Source organism: Eucalyptus grandis, chromosome 7 (genome assembly GCF_016545825.1).
Source record: "Eucalyptus grandis isolate ANBG69807.140 chromosome 7, ASM1654582v1, whole genome shotgun sequence".
NCBI lineage: Eukaryota > Viridiplantae > Streptophyta > Magnoliopsida > Myrtales > Myrtaceae > Eucalyptus > Eucalyptus grandis.
The window spans coordinates 13687677-13706853 of record NC_052618.1 but is presented as its reverse complement, the minus strand read 5'-3'; the positions used below and the strand labels follow the sequence as shown (position 1 = coordinate 13706853).

The 19177-nt window shown below is 36.4% G+C and overlaps 1 protein-coding gene across 1 annotated transcript; it reads right to left on the bottom strand.

Moving 5' to 3' along the window:
- Positions 1–2599: 2599 nt before the first annotated feature.
- On the bottom strand, positions 2600–6413 carry LOC120295867 (probable disease resistance protein At4g27220). Its single transcript, XM_039317476.1, has 3 exons — positions 4458–6413; positions 3594–3764; positions 2600–2662 (listed from the first exon to the last, which is right to left on the bottom strand). Exons 1-3 carry the CDS (start codon positions 6411–6413, stop codon positions 2600–2602), a joined length of 2190 nt encoding a protein of 729 aa, XP_039173410.1.
- Between the last annotated feature and the right edge of the window lie 12764 nt (positions 6414–19177).

The window sequence follows — 19177 nt, the reverse complement described above, 5'->3', positions numbered from 1 at the left end:
TCACAATTACATTAATTTCAATCGTTAATGTCAACAATAATGTCCCATCTTTTCTTTGTTAGCATAAGATCAGCACTTTTTATAGGGTTCAAATTAGATAACACACTTGTGCCATGGTAAGATCACACCACATACCATGTGTTTTTTTTTTATCTTTGTGGTACTTAAAAGAGAGCTAAATAGTTGGAATTAACCTCTTTTTAAAGGGGATCGATGAGTATGCATTTGTTACATCAAACATTGACAGGAATGTTTAATCAATATTCAAAGAACATATTATGTTTCAATGTTGCAATATGTCTATGGATTCATGGAGAAATGTACAAGTTTATATCTTCGCTTATAAAAGCATCTTGTATGAGATGCTTGGTTTAACCATCACTTTAAATATTCACCATCAAAGCAAAACAAATAATATTGGATCATACCTCTAAATCACTTACAGACAAGGAAGAACTGATTTAAAGAAACAAGAACCATGTCAAAAGGGTAATCAACGTTAGAAGTTACGCAATTGATGTAGTAAAAGAAAATTGTAGTGGATCGTTTGAGGAAGAATATTAGCAATTAAGAAGAAAATGATGGAGAGATTGAGATAAAAAAGCCAACCAATCATCCATCAAAAGGTGCAATACAATAAGAGTGTAAGATTTTTCCAATACCAAATGCCTCAAATCATTATTATATCACTCCAAAGCAATTAAAGAGTGAGGCTAAGAGAAAGCCACTAAAAAATGAATTGCTTGGGCAAACAAACAAATCTTACTTACATCATTCCCCACTTGAAAGAACTATACTTAATCGATTAAATTTTCCTAAATTCATTGATTTTTATCCATGCTGGGGGATCTAGTAGTTAGATATCAAGGATAGATCATACTTATACTCAAGTCAAATAATTGAAGGTTTTTCTAAATATCCAATTATAGAAATTAAAATTATTCAAGAAAGTCGATGCATTTATTTTGTGGGAGGGCCCGTTTCCACAACCTCTTTGGGTGCATAAACAACATTTTAGGTAAACGGCCTATATTGCTTTTAGTTTAATCAAAGTGGACTCACTTGTAAATCACTCTATTTCATTTTCCTTTGAAACATTCTTTCGCTATCCACTCAACAAGACATATGACTCAACTAAAATATCTTATCTACGAATTGTATTTTATTTCTTTAGCAAGAGTTTCATAAGAATGGCCTTGTAGTTCATGTGAAAACTAAACAGGGTGATTTCTGAAGCCCTAGACCCTAGATATCTTTCTCGCTTAGGGCGATGGAGAGTGCTTAGATTCCTTTTACGGTGCAATTAAGAGAAAGAGCAAAGCTTCCTTCGATCGGGAAAATAAATGAGATCTTGCAAGTGCAAATGATGTCAAGTGAGCGTATTAAAGGCCCTTCATCTCCAGCCACTTGAACTTTGCTGCTCACTTTCCTCTCAATTGTTTTTTCAATTTAATTCAATGTACATGCGTGCAATGTCTATGCCATACATGTGAGGCTGATGAGAGTTTTAAGTTTTTTGGAACATCATAAAACTTTTAGAGATCCTATTTGGCAGTCATATTACCAATTCATGCTTTGTGCAAGTACAATAAGAGATGTTCAACCATATTTTATGAAAACTATTTGTAGAGATATTGAAAGTAAGAAATTGCAACTCATACATGTCAGCAACTTTGAACATTTATGCTTTTACGACACATTTTCTATAAAAATATTTTAATCAAAATATACATTATAAGTAACTTAGTTTTTTCCTTGGCCATGCTTATCTCCAGTGTATTTAATATTTTAATGTAATGTTAATCACGTACCTCTTGATTGAAGAGTACAGTAGCACGTGATGTGACACGATCTTGACTTCGACTTTCTTGTGCACCTGTAATTGGTATTTCATTGGATGAAAAGAATATCACCATTTGTATTGCAAAGATGAATATATCTACAAGACAATCTTCAATGATAAAAAGGAAAAATCAAACTTACACTTTCCACAAGAAAAGCACCTCAAACTTTTTAATTGTTTAAGTGTAAATCGGTTAACATCGGGAATGCCAAAATTTCTGATGTTTCCATTCCCAATCCTTCTTCCTCCATAATGATCGCCTTCGTCTTCTCACAATCCGATATAGTCAGTTTTTTTAGTTGTGTGAGAGATTTAACCATGGATGGGAAAAATATAAACTCGAGGCTATCCAAGCCAATGATTTCTAATGTCTCCAATATCCGAAAGGCAACCTGCGAAATTTGCTCATGGAATTGGTGATCAACTTAAATCTTGAATTCGTGAACTTTCAGACAGTAAATATAGATGAGTGCCAAGTGGAGAGGGAGATTATTAAATTGCACAAAAGGAAAAAAAAAGAATAAAACAGAAAAATGGAGTAAAAAACAAATCTCCATACTATCGTCATTTCTAATTGCCAATCTTTCCTTCGCTAAAAAAACTTGCAATGCTGAGCTTAATTTGATGAGTGAGCTAGTTTTATTCCATCCGAAGTCCTTCGGAAATGGATTAGCAAGTGGAGCATTAGTCATCTCTCTCTATATAATAAAGCAAACCCAACAACACTTTCGACCTCAAATTTTGGCCCAAAAAAGTTCAACTGATATCCATGGCCATGTGTCCAATGAGAACAATGGCGAAAGTTAAAAGCCCCAAACACTACGGCAATTAAGAAAAAGCGAAGAGGTAAAGGCTCACACACACAGCCTTGTGGGACCCACAACAAATATATCCAGGACCCTCTATTGACGGGGAAATTAACATATTGCAGGAGTCTTGGGCCCCACCATTGCCTTTGGTGCTTATCGCCATTATGAAAATACACTAGTCAACGAAATAGCCGCCTCAACTTTTGTTGGACAAAATAGTTGTGCGCTTTTCTTAACTAGGCAATTGTTTGTCCTCTGTTTATTGACTTCTCTCTTTAATGTTAGTAAAACACTATCTATAACCAATTTAACAAGATATCAAACACCAATTGTGAATTGTGTTTGTTATGCCAAAAATAAGTACTAATATATCTATAAATAATGAACATGCACAAAATTCTCTACTCTTACAATTATGAGACCTATGCAATGACTAAGTGCTCGTTTAAATGCAATATAAAAGAGACATGCGTCAATCGATTAGCATAGTTGCTTTTATTTAAAAACCCGGTCCTCCTTTCCATTCCTCATGTTGGTTTTTAAGAGAGTTGCCTATATTATATATTTTGTGGATTATAACAAAGTTTGATAACTGAATTCAATGAAATCCATTTCAAAAAATTAAAAATTACTTTACTAATGGAATTATTTTAGTGCCAAAATTCCCTTTGATTTTGCTTATGAAAGCCTATGAATATAACTTAGAATCTATCACAAACTAATTTACATGGATTTCATATAATTATTAGGATTTCTATGCACTGAAGAGAAACGGAAGATTGCTTTATCTAATTATAGAGAAGGCATGCACAAATAAAGCAATTAGGAAGAAAACAAACTAAAAATAATGAACTGAATAAGCACCACAATCCGCATTACATCTAATAAGCGAAGGAAGAAAAAATTAATAAATAATTAACATTCTTTTGATAGAAAGTTACCTGTTGTCCATTGAAGAATGCAATTTGAGTGCCAACCAGGTTGTTTGATGTACTACTCAAAGGAGCCGACTTGGCAATGAAAAAGTTCTTGATATGTGGCAAGGAATGCAATTTCAATACATGCATATTACGCATCTCAAATTTGCCACTCTCATCAACTTCTACAATTCCCTGCATTAACATGCAATTGACAACTTCGATCTCTTTTAGCTGTGGAAGTTCCCTCACCGATGAAAGAGGAAATAGAACTTCCATCTTGTGACAATACTTGACTTGTACTACTTTTAATGCACTAAAGGACTTGGAGGAGATATTGTTGGTGCATATCTTCTTCAAGTTGGTGAGATTCCATAGAAATAATGACTCCAACGTCTTAAAATATGTATGGGATGGCGAATGGAGGATGTAATGGACGGAGGGACTATTCAGGATGTGTAGATGCTTTAATTCTGGAAAAGCTTTTTGGGATAACGCACAAATACTTTGCTCAATTCCATCCAATCCGTCTAAAAAAAGATCGTTGGTTTTGTCTAAGATACTTTGTATGCATCCTTTCTGAAAAATATCACTTTTTGGATCCAACATGAGCTCCAATGTGTTCAATCCTTGGTGACTTGACCATTGCCATAGTTTACCGATCTGAATTTTGGACTTGGTTAATTTCTTGAAGGTTAGATCCTCTGGGATCACACTTGGATTGAGAATAACTAGATGCAAAATTCTGAGATTCTTCATGTTATTCAACTCAATAAGACTAGCATTAGTTGGTGGAGTTTGGTCCACATCATTCCATTGTTTAAAGCTACCCTTCATGTACAACTCCTCCAATTTGATTAAGCTTCCAAGCACACCTGGTTCAATTACCTGAAGATTTGAACAATGATTCAAGTCCAATAACCTCAGCTCTACCAATTGCCCAATTTCTTTTGACAATCGCTGAATTTCGGAGTTCATAAGGCTGAGAATTTGTAAACCTTTTAGCTTGCCAAGAACGGCCACATCTTCTAACGAAGAACGATCGAGACACAGAGTGTATAAGTTCTCCAAGAATTGAAACGGCGAAGGCGAACGATTGAGACGTATCCCATTAAGATTTAAGACTATGAGATTTCTCATAGAGTTGAAATATGAATCTGAGACCTCAAGAAAATTATTTTTTGTGAACAACATAAAGATCTGCAATTCAGGGCAATCTAATTCTTCAGGAAGCTTCTCCAATTTAACATAAGGAAAGCATATTGCCTCACAACTTTTGAGCTTATCCTTTGACAACTCTGTCAACAACTTATTGTTATCTTTCAAAATGAGAAGAGGGTGGTCCCTTGAAGCAATTGAGATAACAAACCCACAAACCAAGTCATGAATCTTGAAACCATTACCATCTTCATCTTCTAACAAAAGAGAGGAGGCTTTCAGAGTATGGATCAGTGAGCCCAACCTTTCTCTAGCTTCTTCCATGCTGCTAGCTTCTCGAAATAACCTCAAACCCATGCCGTACCTCACCAAGTATTCAAGAGATGGCTTAGAGACACCACAAGCAACACAAAGTCGTAACAATGACTTCGCCTCCTCGCGTTTTATACGATCATAACTTACTCGCAACGTCTTATTTATCACCTCACCGGTTTCTTCGTTCCAGATTTGTTTCAAAGCATCCTTACACTCAGAGTAACTAGTGTCTATAAAAAGTTTCGCTATTGCGAGAATTAGAAAAGGCAAACCTGCACATATGGAGAGTGCTTCCTCCACCAAGGGTTCTAACTCAACTTGAACTTTGCCTCCCACCTCCGTCTCAAACAGTCTTTTTGCCTCTTCGTTTTCCAGCCCATAAAGGACGAAGGCATTGTCACAGTGCATTTCCCTTCGCAGAACACGTTGATCTCTTGACGTCAACAATAACTTGCACCCCATAACTTTGTTGTTATGTCCGCAAGGAATGCCGACTGATTTCAAGTCGAGCTGCTCCCACAGATTGTCCAGTATTATGAGGACCTTTTTTGTCTTCCCCTCAGCTTCCAACCTCTCGCACAGAAGCTTCGCGCGCACGCTGACAAACTCCTCCTTCTTGAAGTCCAGGCCCAACTCGTGCGCAATCTCTCCTTGAATCCTCTTGATATCTGGATTTTGCGACACATCGGCCTTAGCAACCCAATCAAACAACTTCTTTTCCCTTATTCTCTTCTCGGCATCCACCAAAAGGGTGGACTTGCCGACCCCGCCCATCCCGTGAACCCCGACCACGCTATAGCGGTTATCCACAAGAGCGTCCATGATGTTCCGTATCATCAAATCTCTGGATTCGAAGTCGACAGAAGAAGCGGAGGCCGCTGTGGTGGTCGACTGGACGACATCTTTGCCTTCTCTCCCAGCTGGAATTAGAGCAGCGACATTACCAGGAGCAGGACCGCTGAAGGAGATCTCCCTGTTACTGTTTTTCAAAATGAGATTCTTAATGTCGTCGGTCTCGTGCTTGGCCTTCCTGCTGAACTGATAGCGACAATTGGGGTCGGGAAGAGTCCCGTGGCAGCAAGTCTTGCTCGCCTTTTCGAATTTGCCCAACAGGTCTCTCGCCTCTATCAAGGCCTTCTCAGCACTTGCCAGAAACTCCGGGACCCATCCGTGGATACTTCGTAGATTGTTTTCGGCCCCTTCCGCGGCATGGCGGATCCTCTCAGCCTCGTACTCCAGATTCCCGACTTCCTTCCGAAGATTGTCGGCGTAGCTCTTGGAGGACATGACGTAGCTGAATCCACGCTTGAGGGGAGCAACTAAGCACTTCAAAACATCCCATGCAATTGAAATGGCAGAATCGGTCGACATTTTCTTTGATTTTTGTCCGAGAAATAAAGAGCGAGAAAACAGAGCGACAGATAAAGAGAACGATGAAAAAGAGAAGCAGATAATGAAGGAGGAGAAGGAAGAAAGGTCGTGCCGAGGAGAAGAAAGGGCGAGACAGAGCAAGAACGATGAGAGACGAAGAAGGCAAAGAGATTTGAGTTCAGAGAAGGATGATGGAAGGGAATGTCGAAGAGCAATCAATACAAGCAGGGAAGAGCTCGGTAGCCTTAACTAAACACCAGTCAGTTCTTTTATAAGTCGGGTAGTACAGACAAGAATGGAATGGGGGACTTGTAGACGATGACTAACAGAAATGGGTGATTTTCTTCATTTTATTATTCCTTCAGTTGACCGGTCACCGCTAATGCACAAACATTGATTAGGTGCGAGAAAATTATAAAAGTAACGAAAGCTAAGCCCACGTGGTCACGATATTGGATACAGTCTGTTCGCTTGATTTTTTTTCTAAAATTTAAATTGCCCGCGCATCGTGGGGCTTCAAAATAAAAAATAATAAAAATATAATTACCAGCTGTCAAAATAACAAAAATGACTCGACTTATATCATCGCCCGTGGAATGAGTGCTTTATACAGTGTTAGCATCAATATAACAAAATGTAATTAATAAAGAGAACAAACGGACAAGGATAGGCCACACTCACTACGTAGTTCTTAAAGAAGCAGCAATATGGGTTTTTTTTTTTTTTAACAGAAAGCAGCAATATGGGTTACAAATCCATTTTTCAACTCAATTTTAGTGCGTCAGTCTGTATATGAGTCAATTAAAATTTTAAAACCCAAATAAGATAAATTTAAAACATCAAAGCTCAGCTCTACATGGATTTTTGTAGGTTTGCAAGACTCGTATGCAACCCATAATTACATGAAAAAAAAATCATTAAAATCGATAAAAAAAAGGCATCATTTTGTTGAAATAATCCACGTCACACCTCAGCATTATATATAAGATTGTCGGTGATGACTACACTGTCATGTCGAATAAATCAAGTATGACTAGGTCAAAATGACTGGATTACATTTTCCATCAAAGGTTTACGACTACATTGGTTCAATTAGAAATAATTTAAGACTCGATTAGTTTCGATATAATAAGTTTAAAACTAATTGTGCAATTATGTCAATAATTTTTCTGGTTAGTAGTGCATAATATTATTTGATGTGGAGCTTAGATGGCCACAATTTTTTTGGATAGAGCATGAAATTCAATTCTTAAAGGCAGCTCTTTGGGTAGAGGGTTTAATTACAAAATTATATAGAGGAGATTTTCACATTGATTTTATTTGTGAAGTCAGTGCATAATTTTATATCAAATAGTATAATTTGCCAAAAAGAAAATTCACACCGAACGTAATCAAATTCAGAGCACTTTCCCCAGAGAGATACCGTAGATGAAAATGGAAATACGAAAAAAAAAAAAAAAAAAAAAAAAAGGCATGGTAAAAGTAACCGCAAGCTAAAAATGTGAATGTGGGAAGTTAACCATAACAGAACAGGTATTTTAGCATTTTGTCCGTTTTGGTCTCTTAAGGAAATATTACATAGGGACAAATTTGGGAACAACCCTGACAGAGTATCACATGTGAAATTTAATTTTCTCATGGCATCCAGATAAAGCGAGACCCTTTTATGATTGTCCGTACATCCTCATGATTTTTTTTTTTTTTTTTTTGCATTTTAAGAGGGGTATCTGACTTAATGTTAAAGTTAGATGTTTTGCCGTTGAAAAATATTACAAGGAATCCATATTGATAATTTTTTAACATATTGATAAGATTGCATGTTACTCTTAATAAAAACTACTTATACTCGGTAAATGTATCCATTATAGGCTGAAATATTTTCATATATGGCGAAATATTCCATATGTTGTAAAAACACTCATTAATAGCAAAAAGTGTTTTTTTAAGTTATGTTTCCTTTTCATCAGTGTAATATCAACAAAAATCAATCAACAAAAAAATAATGATTAACCAAAAGAAAAGCCAGAAACAAGATTATAAAATATATATTTACTTAGAATAAGAACACATTTTGGGCAGTTTTAACTGTCAAACAAACCACCGACCAAAAGAAAAAAAAAACTGTCAAACAAACCAATGAAGGTAGGTTGTGGTTAAATTCCATTTCTTGCAATTAAAATTCAAAAGAAAAATACTATTGAAATCCAAAATAATTTAGTGAAATGCCTGGGGCGCGTAAAATAGCTATGGCCTTTGACGTCAGAAATCTGACTTTAGATTAGAACCCACATGTCCCAAGTTCTGTCTCCATGATATGCTACACTTTAGTTAGCAGTATCTATTTACTTTTTCGAGCTCTTCGCAACTTTTTTCTTCATATTGCTGTACAGTGCACGCGAGCCCTCTTCGCCGAAACTTGCATGAAGTGAATTTCTTTGACAGCTGCCCTTTTTGCAGGATAAAAAGTTGATTTTTCTTTTATTGACAGCCCTCTCTCTCTCTCTCTCTCTCTCTCTCCTTCTTTCCTCCCTTGTATGAGGGGATGCTGCTTTTCTTGAACCATTTTTTCACAATGACAAAGCGTGGTAATGGTAAGTGAAATGGACACGCTGATATGCAGGACAACTTGGCCCTTGGTCTGTGAGGCCAGTTGGACTAGCGGTGACTTGAAGTCCTTTTCCCACTCTTCCTCTTCAGTGAATTCCTTAGGAAGCTAAAAACTTGTAGGACACTGCTCCAAGTCGTCACTGGTCAAAACTTTATAATAAAAAAGAAAAAAAAAAAAAAAAGACTGCTTTCAGTCGCCTTGATCAAAACAACAATGTGGACTTATAAACAATCGAGCAATATAAACATCAATCCGGGACTAGTGCTAATTTCAAAGTCACCATCTTTTAATACCTATGTATATTGAGATGGATGACTTTTTGCATTTTATTGTTCCTTGACTGGTCAACATCACAAATGTTTGAGTTCCATCCTTTCCTCCACCATTTATAGACTGAAATATTATCCAAAAAGTTATAAACTTATTATATGACAGCCAATTCAATTCTAAACTTTCTAAATTTTCCAATTTAATTATCAATCTTTTAACGATGGAAATAGCTTACGTAAATACCAATCGTCGTAAGTGATTTCCAATCAAAATTAGTTGGACTGTCTATACTGGAAAATTGTCAAAATTTTTAGAATTAAATTAACAAAATTGAAAAATTTAGGACTAAATTGATTATTGTACAATAAGTTTGGGACTTTCTAGATAATTATTCTTTAATAGACAAATAGTGATTAGACAAACATAAATTAGGTATTCATCCTATCCTCCACGGATAATGATTGATTTACTACTCCCAATGCCAATCCTAAATCATATCAAAATTATAGAAGTAACATTATAATCAAGCTAATTGTTAGATTGTGATGTCAAATGTGATTGTTAGGTTAGACATAACCTCAATTATAATTTTTAGATTAGACGTTCTAAGGAAATTAAACTTTGGCTATTTTTTATTAACATATAAACTAGTTTCCTTTCTTGAATATTGCTACTCTTTACATGAAAAAAAAATTAATATAGGAAATGATTGCGTGCCACAACTAACTTTGCTTCATGTTCTCTCATTCATATTGCCCCACCCCCCTTTTTCAAATGCTTGGGTTTATCTAGAGTCTTTTACTTTTCTTATTTATTTTTCAAATATTGCGGTCATAAAAAATTCATTTTTAGAATTTTGTTAATATGCAATTATTGTCAAATAGAGTTATATGGTTTTTCATAATTTATGAACCTATTTTGTCCCAATTTTATTTTCTTGAGGTAAAGCAAAATGCAAAAAGATGTTTTTTATGTAAGTGTAAGCAAATAGAACTAGAAGTCAATAAAAGTGAAGATGGAACCTCATGTAAAATCTTTTCAGAATCAATCTTGCATATTAATAAATGGATGATTGAAAATTATGACCTTCAAGCGAACATTTTAAGACATGAACACCAGTAGATGGACATAGAAATGGATGATTTTCTAGCAAACACCCAAACCACAAGGAAAAGAGAGGAGATGTGTACCTTAGTAAGGCCTCAACTAAATACCAGTCAACTCCTTCAGCATGGAAATGTATGATTTTCTGCATTATTGTTCCTTTGCTGACCAATCACCATGACCAATGTATGTGTCTCCATCCTTTCCTCCACCGTGAAAGGACAAACATTGATGGGTTATCCATCCTTTCCTCCTTTCGCACCACCAATGTACTAGTCCCGAGCCATCCTTTCATCATTTCCTCTACCGTTAATGGACAAACACTGACTAGGTACTAATCCAAAACCCGTTCCCTGCTTGAGTCAATGAAAAACATAGGTTAATACCATAAATAAATAAATAAAATCCAATTGATAAGTAATTTTTTTATCATCAAAAGTTCCAACTCGATATGCATGTAATAAATTTACCTTAAATTAATCTTTTCACCTCAAAAACTCCAAATGCGACAAATTTACCTAAGTTAAATTGGATTAATATCATCAAAAATCACAAATTGATATACATATAATAAATGGAGGGTAAAACCTCAAATTGGTATATCCGTTAACTATGCTATGTGTCATTTAACTCAACAATTTAATGATAAAATTTAATAAAAAATATTTGTCATGCTGTGCCAGTTTAAGATTTTTTACGGTTAAAAAATCAATTTGGGGTAAATTTGTTATATGTATACTAGTTTTGGATTTTTTGTTGTATTAACCCCATCTAAAATATAAAAGTAACATTATAATTATGCAAAATTTTATATTAGAGTGTCAATTGTAATTATTACATGTGACATTACGTCATATACAATTGTTAGATAAGAACTTCTAAGTAAATTAAGCATTTTAAACCAGTTTACTTTTTTAAATAATGCTACTCATTATAGGACACAATTGATATGGGAAACAATTCGATTCACCGCTAACACTGTTTTGTGATCTCTCCTTCCAATTGGAGTTTCCCTCTTTTCTCTTAAATGCTTGGGTTTGTTGCAAGTCTTTTAATTTTAACATTTATTTTTCAAATATTGCAGTTATCACAAATCAGTTTTAGATATTTTTAGAAATATACAATTATTGACAAGTAAAGTTACGTGGCTTTTGATAATTTATAACCCTAATTTTCTTTCACTTTTAATTTTTTTGGACTGGGAGTGTCAAAAAACAGCAACATTTTGCAATAAACAGCTGAGTTTTAATACTAGCTATCCAGCGATTTAGAAATTTAAGAATGACTCAAAAACCTAAGGAAGAAAGAGGAGATAGGGTATGGATGGACCTACACTTGGGAGGTTGAATGGTGAGCAGACTTGCCCCCACGTCATCACTAGCTAAAAACAAAAGGGATATGTGTACTACAAGTCCTAACATTTATCGCGAAAGTGTAATTAATTTCTAAAATTTTCAAAAAATGCAATCAAGTCATAAAATTTGTCAAACTGGTACAATCGAGTCATTTTGTTAACACCATGAACTTGTTTAATGGAAAATGCTAATGTGGCATTTTTAATTAATTTATTTGTCACATGTGGCATTTTTTTTTATCACTTTTTGCTTTAAATCTTATTTAAATAATAGTAATTTTTTTAAAAAAAATAAAATAATTAAAAACACGAAACTAGAAAAAAGGCTGTAGGATCATGAATAGGGGCTGCCACTGCCACCCATCATCGAAGGGATCGACGAAGGTTGCCGGCCCTAGGTGATAGAGGGGGTGCAGCCCTTGCCGACCTGAGCAAGGCTTAGGGGTGTGCAAAAAATACCGCCGGACCGCCCTAACCTGGATCGGAACTACCTGGAGCCGGTGGTTCTTAAGGGAACCGGTCCGGTTCCCGATTCCAATTTGTGGGAATTGGTGGCTATCGGTCTAGTTCCCGGTTCTATGGGCGAATCCACCCGCCCGCCCACCCAGGACCAAACGGAACCTTTTTAATATTAAAAAAATTACTAAAAGAACCCTAGATCTCATCTCACTCCCTTTGTCTTCGGCTCCTAATCCTATCGCCATTTCGCTGCGTTTACTTCTCCCGCCGTCCGCATCTCCATGTACTTAAATTTGGTTTTTCTTTTTTTGGCTTACTTTGATGTCACGTAGTCATTCTATGTTGAAAACCAAAATTGTTTCATGTCAAGATCGGTTCCATGGATCCACTCGAGCTGGACCAAACCAAACCGACGGTTAGGGTGGATCCACGCAACAAACGGGTGGATCCCTTGTTCCAATTTTCCGGTCCTTAGCGGTGGTTCTGGTTTTAGGTCGAACCGTCCAGGGACCATGCACACCCCTAGCGAGGCTCGCCCAGATCTGGGCAACACCTTAGCTAGGAATAGGGTGACTCACCCAAATTTGGGCAACGCCGACTCTCATCTACTGCCGATGAGCCTCACTAGCCTAGTTTTAGGCAACGATGGCCCTCGCCAACCCTTTACTGGGGTCAACAATCTTGGGCTGGGCGATGTCAGCCTTCACCTAGGGCTGGCAATGGATGACGACGACCCTAGCCATGATCCTACACTTTTTTTCCAGTTTTTTTTTAAAATTAATTTAGCTTTTTTAGTTTTCCATTATTATTTAAATAAGAATTAAAGAAAAAAGTAATAAAAATGCCATGTATAAAAATGAATTAATTAAAAAATGCTACGATAGTATTTTATGCTAGACAAGTTGATGGCGTTAAAGAAAGAACTCGATTGCACAAATTTGATAATTTTTAGAATTTAATTATACATTTTGAAAGTTTTAAGACTTAATTACATTTTTGCAATAGATTTTAGGAGTTGTAGTGTACATATCCCAAAATAAAAATATAGAAGGGCCACCATATGTCGGTCGCTTCATCAAGATAAGGATACAAGACTGATAAATGATTCAGCAATGGAAATGGATGACAAAGTATACACATGAAACTAAATGATTTTTTTTTTTTGGTAGTTTACTGTTGATCGGTCATCATCACAAATGTCCAAGTCTCCACATCCTTTCTTCGACTGCTTGTGGACAGCCATCTAATGCTCCGTTCGTTTCACGGAAAATTGGCCAATTCTGGAAAATATTTTCCTGGAAGTTATTTTCCAGGAAAATGACTATTTTCCGGTGTTCGGCTAAAAGTTAAAAATGTTTCGGAAAATGTTTTCCGGTGTTCGGTAAATAAAATATTTTCTAACCATTATGCTTGAGAATAGTTTAACATGGTTTGGATCCCAAATAAGCTTTCTTTGAAACCCTAGGCATGAACAACATTTCAATTGAACCACCCCAGAAAGTCACAGAATGAATCTGCGAGTCAATGCAACCCCCTCGCCCGACACTACTCGACGATGTTACCAAATCCAACCCTCAGGTTACCTCCACCTTCATCTTCAAATTCCACAATGACCAGCACAACGAACCGAAAGCTAGCCACAACACTACAAGATCTCCACACAGATGAAACGCCAACAGACATTATATTCAGATTCCATGTCGAGAGATCATTCCATAAAATATTCGAACATCACCGAGCGTATTCAGACAGCAAAATCGAAAAAGAAAAAGAACGGACGGATAAAACGAGGAACGCCATCTTGAGGAAAATCCACTCATCTCGCGAGGGTGGGGCGGCGGCGAGATCAATCGCGGGCCTTGAGCCGCTCGAGCCGCTGGCTGAGCTGCTCGATGCGGACGACGAGGTGGGTGACGGAGTAGAGGAGCTAGTAGAAGACGAGAGCGGCGGCTATGAGGAGATCTGAGGTCGGCGTGGGTCGAGAGCTCTGCAGATTTGGGCTTTTGCTTTTGGGGTTTTTTATTTGTCGATCGAATTGCAGGTGCGCTAAATGGGGAGGCTCCGCTGCTACTAATCATCGGCGTCGAAGGAGGAGGACGAGATCACAGGGCTTCGTGAGGGCGGAGATCCAGCACCGTCGGCCCTGCTACTGCTAATCGTCGGCGTCGAAGGAGGAGGACGACGAGATCAGAAGCCCTAGGTTTTGTGAGAAAGAGGGCAGAACGAGAAAGAGGGCAAAACAGAGTAATGAAAGATGAAAGCACGCGACGCGACGGGAAAAGATTTCCTCCGGAAAATGTTTTCCTCTTTTCAAAAAGGAAAACATTTTCCAAGATTTGATGGGCAAATTTTCCTTTGACCGGAAAATATTTTCGACTTGACCAATTATTTTCCGCCATCCGAACACCGGAAATTTCGGAAAATATTTTCCCGGAAGTTATTTTCCGCGAAACGAACGAAGTATAAATATACGAAAGATTTCTTTAATTAGGGTAAGCTGGGGGAGAAGGACAGAGAATAATTGAAAGTAGTTGCAAGAGCCGAGATGGTTTTCTGCATTATACTGTTCCTTTACTTGACCAGTCATGATCACCCATGTCTACCTCCACGTCCTTTTGTCCACCGCTCTCGGACAAATATTCTTAAATGCGTGAACTGACCAGATGCCCTGGCTTATCTGGCCTCTTGCCTTTTACTGTTAAGGAACAATTGCTTTCTCACTTCACCCCTCCCAAGGCAATGATCCATTAAGCAAAAGAGTCACCAACTATTAAGCTAAAATTGACAACTCTCTAGGTCCAAACGAGAAAGCTTTCCCTTCACTTCAATTAACCCTTGTTGTGTGAGGATATGTGATGTCCCATTAAGAGTTTAAGAGATAAGTGATCTCAATAATTTGCCTTTATTAACACATTAAACTTGGGCTAACTTAGATCTTATGTCTAACTAATATTAACCATAAGTTCGAAATAAGTCTTGACTTTTCATGTATTATTTTTCGCAGATTTGTTGGTCAAAAGCCCCTCCAGGCATCTCTTTAAGTGAAAAACAGGAAAGAAAAAAAAACTCAGTTCACAGAACCATATTTAATTTTTATGTGAACCATAATTATCGTATATATATATATATATTCAAATCCTCTTTGTCAAACATGCAAATGGAGTTGATGATGATATGGACCATATACATGGGATGTAGATTGTCCAGTGCGAAATATGCCCGCGTTGTATGTCTACCATGCCCTTGGGACGACAGGAGGAAGGAGGAGCAGATATTGAAGAAAAAGAAGGAAGGAGGAGGAAGAATGGTTGTGCCGAGAAGAAGAAAGGGTGAAATAGAGCAAGAACGAAGAGAGACGAAGAAGGGAGGGCGGCGTCAAAACACAGCAACTTTTTACTGGAAAAAGTCAATAACGTCTTGAGTGGTTACTTGCCGCATGAGCAGTGCTGGGACCTAACAATCAAACTTTCATGATTTCTCTGCATATTTTGCTGCCAAAGATCTCGTTGTATCCATCTTGACTTATCATTAATCTATTAATTTATTTCCACATTGTAGACAAATCCCTCGTTTGATGCTCCGCTTTTGTCTATTTAGCTTTCTCAAAAAGTATCTTGGACTCGAGAGGGAGATGAGACATCCCATAATTCATAATACGCATGATAATCATTTTTATTTTGGCCATAACCATTTTTTTTTCCAGAGAATGGGTTTGAAACAAAAATTCTTTTGATAATGCAATTTCATGTATCTATTTCTTGAATGAATTTTTAGTTCAAAAATAGGTTGGAAACAAAAATGGAAAATAAAAAATTTCTATTTATCTAATTCCGGAATAGAAATGAGAAATAAAAACTATTTTCATCGCTCGTTCTCGCTACTAGCCGGGTGCCCACCTATCGCCGCCCATCTTTGGCCTCCATCAGTTACCGTCCGCCGCCACCAGTCACTGGCCACCATCGTTGTTCATAGTGGCCGATCTTTGTTTGTTGGCCAATGTTGCCGTCCACTATTTGACATTCACCGTCCATTGCTACTGCTTGAGAGGAAATTTTTTTGTAGTGATATTAAACCAATTTCTTTTTTAAAAATAGAAATTTCATGTCATCAAATGAGTAGTTTTGCTCAAAAACTCATCCGAAAAATAGAGATGGAAAAATTTATTTCTAGAATAAAAATTAATTTTTTAAATAAAATGATTATCATTCATATCCTTAACGTCTAATTACATTGTTACTTCTGGGCTTGAGCAACTTGCCAAGCTATTTTCCAACGAGAGAGCTCTATCAAACAAAAGAGTACTTATGGACCCCACTTTTGCATGCATAGTTCAATAATGGGATTGTAGTAATATATGCATGGCTGGCTTCTTGGAAATAATAACTTTAATAATGATGCCATGGAAAACAAAAGTATAGACTACGAGTACTAAATGCTATCATCTTTTACCATTTGTAAAAGGTGTGATTTAATTAAACACTAATTAAAAGATCAAGATGTGAGAAAATGCATGGCTTATAAAACTACAAGCAACGCCACTAAACTTTTGTGATTGTAGTTTGGACTTAGCAGAGAATAAGGTAAATGCAATTTAGTCCTCAATTTTTTTGACAAGATATGATGAATCCATGGCTTCATCTTGCACGATCTATTTAAATGCCTAAGAGTTGCAATTCTATTATTTCCTCAATATTTCCCTTGAAAAATGCAAAGAGAATTGTATGCCCATATGCATATTTGAACAAGCAATGTATGAATATGAAAGCCCATAATATAAGCACATAGAATGAGAGAACACAACAATATATATATATATATATATATTCACCACACTTGTCAGTATTTGCTAGTTTCAAGAATTATAACTTGCAGCCTTAACTATATTATACGGTGCATAATCCGAAAGTCATCTATCTTAGCCTATCAAAATTTGTGCTCTTAGACTATACATTTGGCACATAATATAATCTCAAGTCAAATTACTAATGAATGAGGTAGTAGTAAATCCAGCCACATCTTTATTAAATGGGGACATGAGAGGGAATGGGGACACCCCCACTTACTTAATGTCTGGGCAAATTATTGCATCTCCAAGACTTGAGTAACACGTATGGCTTTTTTCCAATGACAGAGTCCATCTAACAAAAGAATACATGTGGACTCCATTTTTGCATGAATGGTTCAATCATGGGATTGGGTTAATAATGCATGGCTAGTTTCTTGGAAATAATAACTTAAAAAAGAAAATTATAGGAAACCAAAGTATAGAGTAGAGTTTCGAATGTTATATTCATATCATTCCCTATGTAAGGAACAAGCACCATCAAATCACTATCTTAGTTTTCACTTGTGTGCCTTTTTGCAAGCCTTGCCTTTTGATTCGCTACTTAGCTGATTAATTTCTCCCGTGTATTATATAGGAGAAAATTATCAAAAAAGTTATAAATTTATTGCAATTGTATCAATTCAATTATAAATATTTTTTAGCCAATTCAATCTCAAACATTTTTGCATTTATACTAATTTAGTTTATCCATCCAATTTTGGTCGGATGATGCTAACGCGACATTGTCAATGGTGACGTATACTTTTTTAAATAATATTTTAATATTTTATCATTTTTTATTTTCTTTAATTTTTTTCCCTTTCACTTGGCCAGCAAGGGTCAAGATGCCCTTACAAGCATTGGGCAAGGGCATCCTGAGCCTCACCCAATATGGGTGAGTGAGGTCGTCATAGCCCTAAGGGAAAGAGGGGAGATTTAAGAAAAGAAAGAAAAAATATTAAAATATTGTTTAAGAAAGTTCATGTCAACACTAGCAATGCAACCAAAATATTTCAGATATACTGAATTGACATAATTGCAAAAGGTTTGGGATTAAATTTGCCAATTGATATAATTGCAAAAAATTTAAGACTTTTTTGGTAATTGTCCCACCATATAGAGATTTCCTTCATGTCATAAATTAGACGTTGCTTGATATTCTTCTTCTAATGCTATAATCAATTGGAAACTTCGGTTGTTAGACTTTTTTTATTTCAAAAGAACAAAAGAATTTAAATTAAAATAAAGAAAACACTCAATAAAACATAAAATGGACACGTTATATATTATATATATTTATATATATTCTATCTTTATTAAATTTTGATAATGTTCTACCTATGACTAACTTAGACCCTTATATCTAATTAATGTTGACTATATCGGAAAATAAGTCTTGACTTTTCATGTACTGCCTCTCCAATTTTCACACATTTGGCGGAGAACCCCTCAAATCATCCTTTTAAATAAAAGAAAAACTTGGTTTATAAGGAAAATTTGAAGTTGTTTTTTTTTTTTTTTTTTTGCCAACAATAGTTGTAAGAATAAACTCAAAATTTCAAGCAAGAATTTTAAGTCATCATGGTACGGATTAATGTGGAATCATATCGGCAAGGAATCAGACCATACTTGGGCAAGATTCCTCGCTTAAGCAGAGTTTGAATCAAGGCATCTGTGGGACGTGGGGATGCTGAAATTGACAAAGGAAAAGGGGTGACTTTCATGCAATTGACAAAGGGGAAGAATGCGTAAGAGGTTGAAATTGAAGGGAGAGCCAGGGATCTCTGGCAAAAAGAGAAAAAAAGGAATGAGGCCTTCACGTTTTCTCGAAGCACAAAAAAAAAAACTGTGTTTAGCGGACTATTCTGATTTTCCATTAATTATTTACGATACGCGGAACGTACTTATTGGCAATTGTGAGAAGCACCATTCAGCTTCGCGTGCAAGGGATTCAAAAGATCTCTCGTCCATTTCGAGGAAATGAAGGCAGAGATCCTGGCATGAATAGACTAATCAGCCTCTTCACTCAGGGAGACGCGACCGGCCTTATGCAGACACCGAAATAGAAAGGGAATCCGAGAAAAGCCAAGGGGGAAAAGACACATCGAGAGGAAAAACCGAAAAAGGTACCCGCGCAATCGATC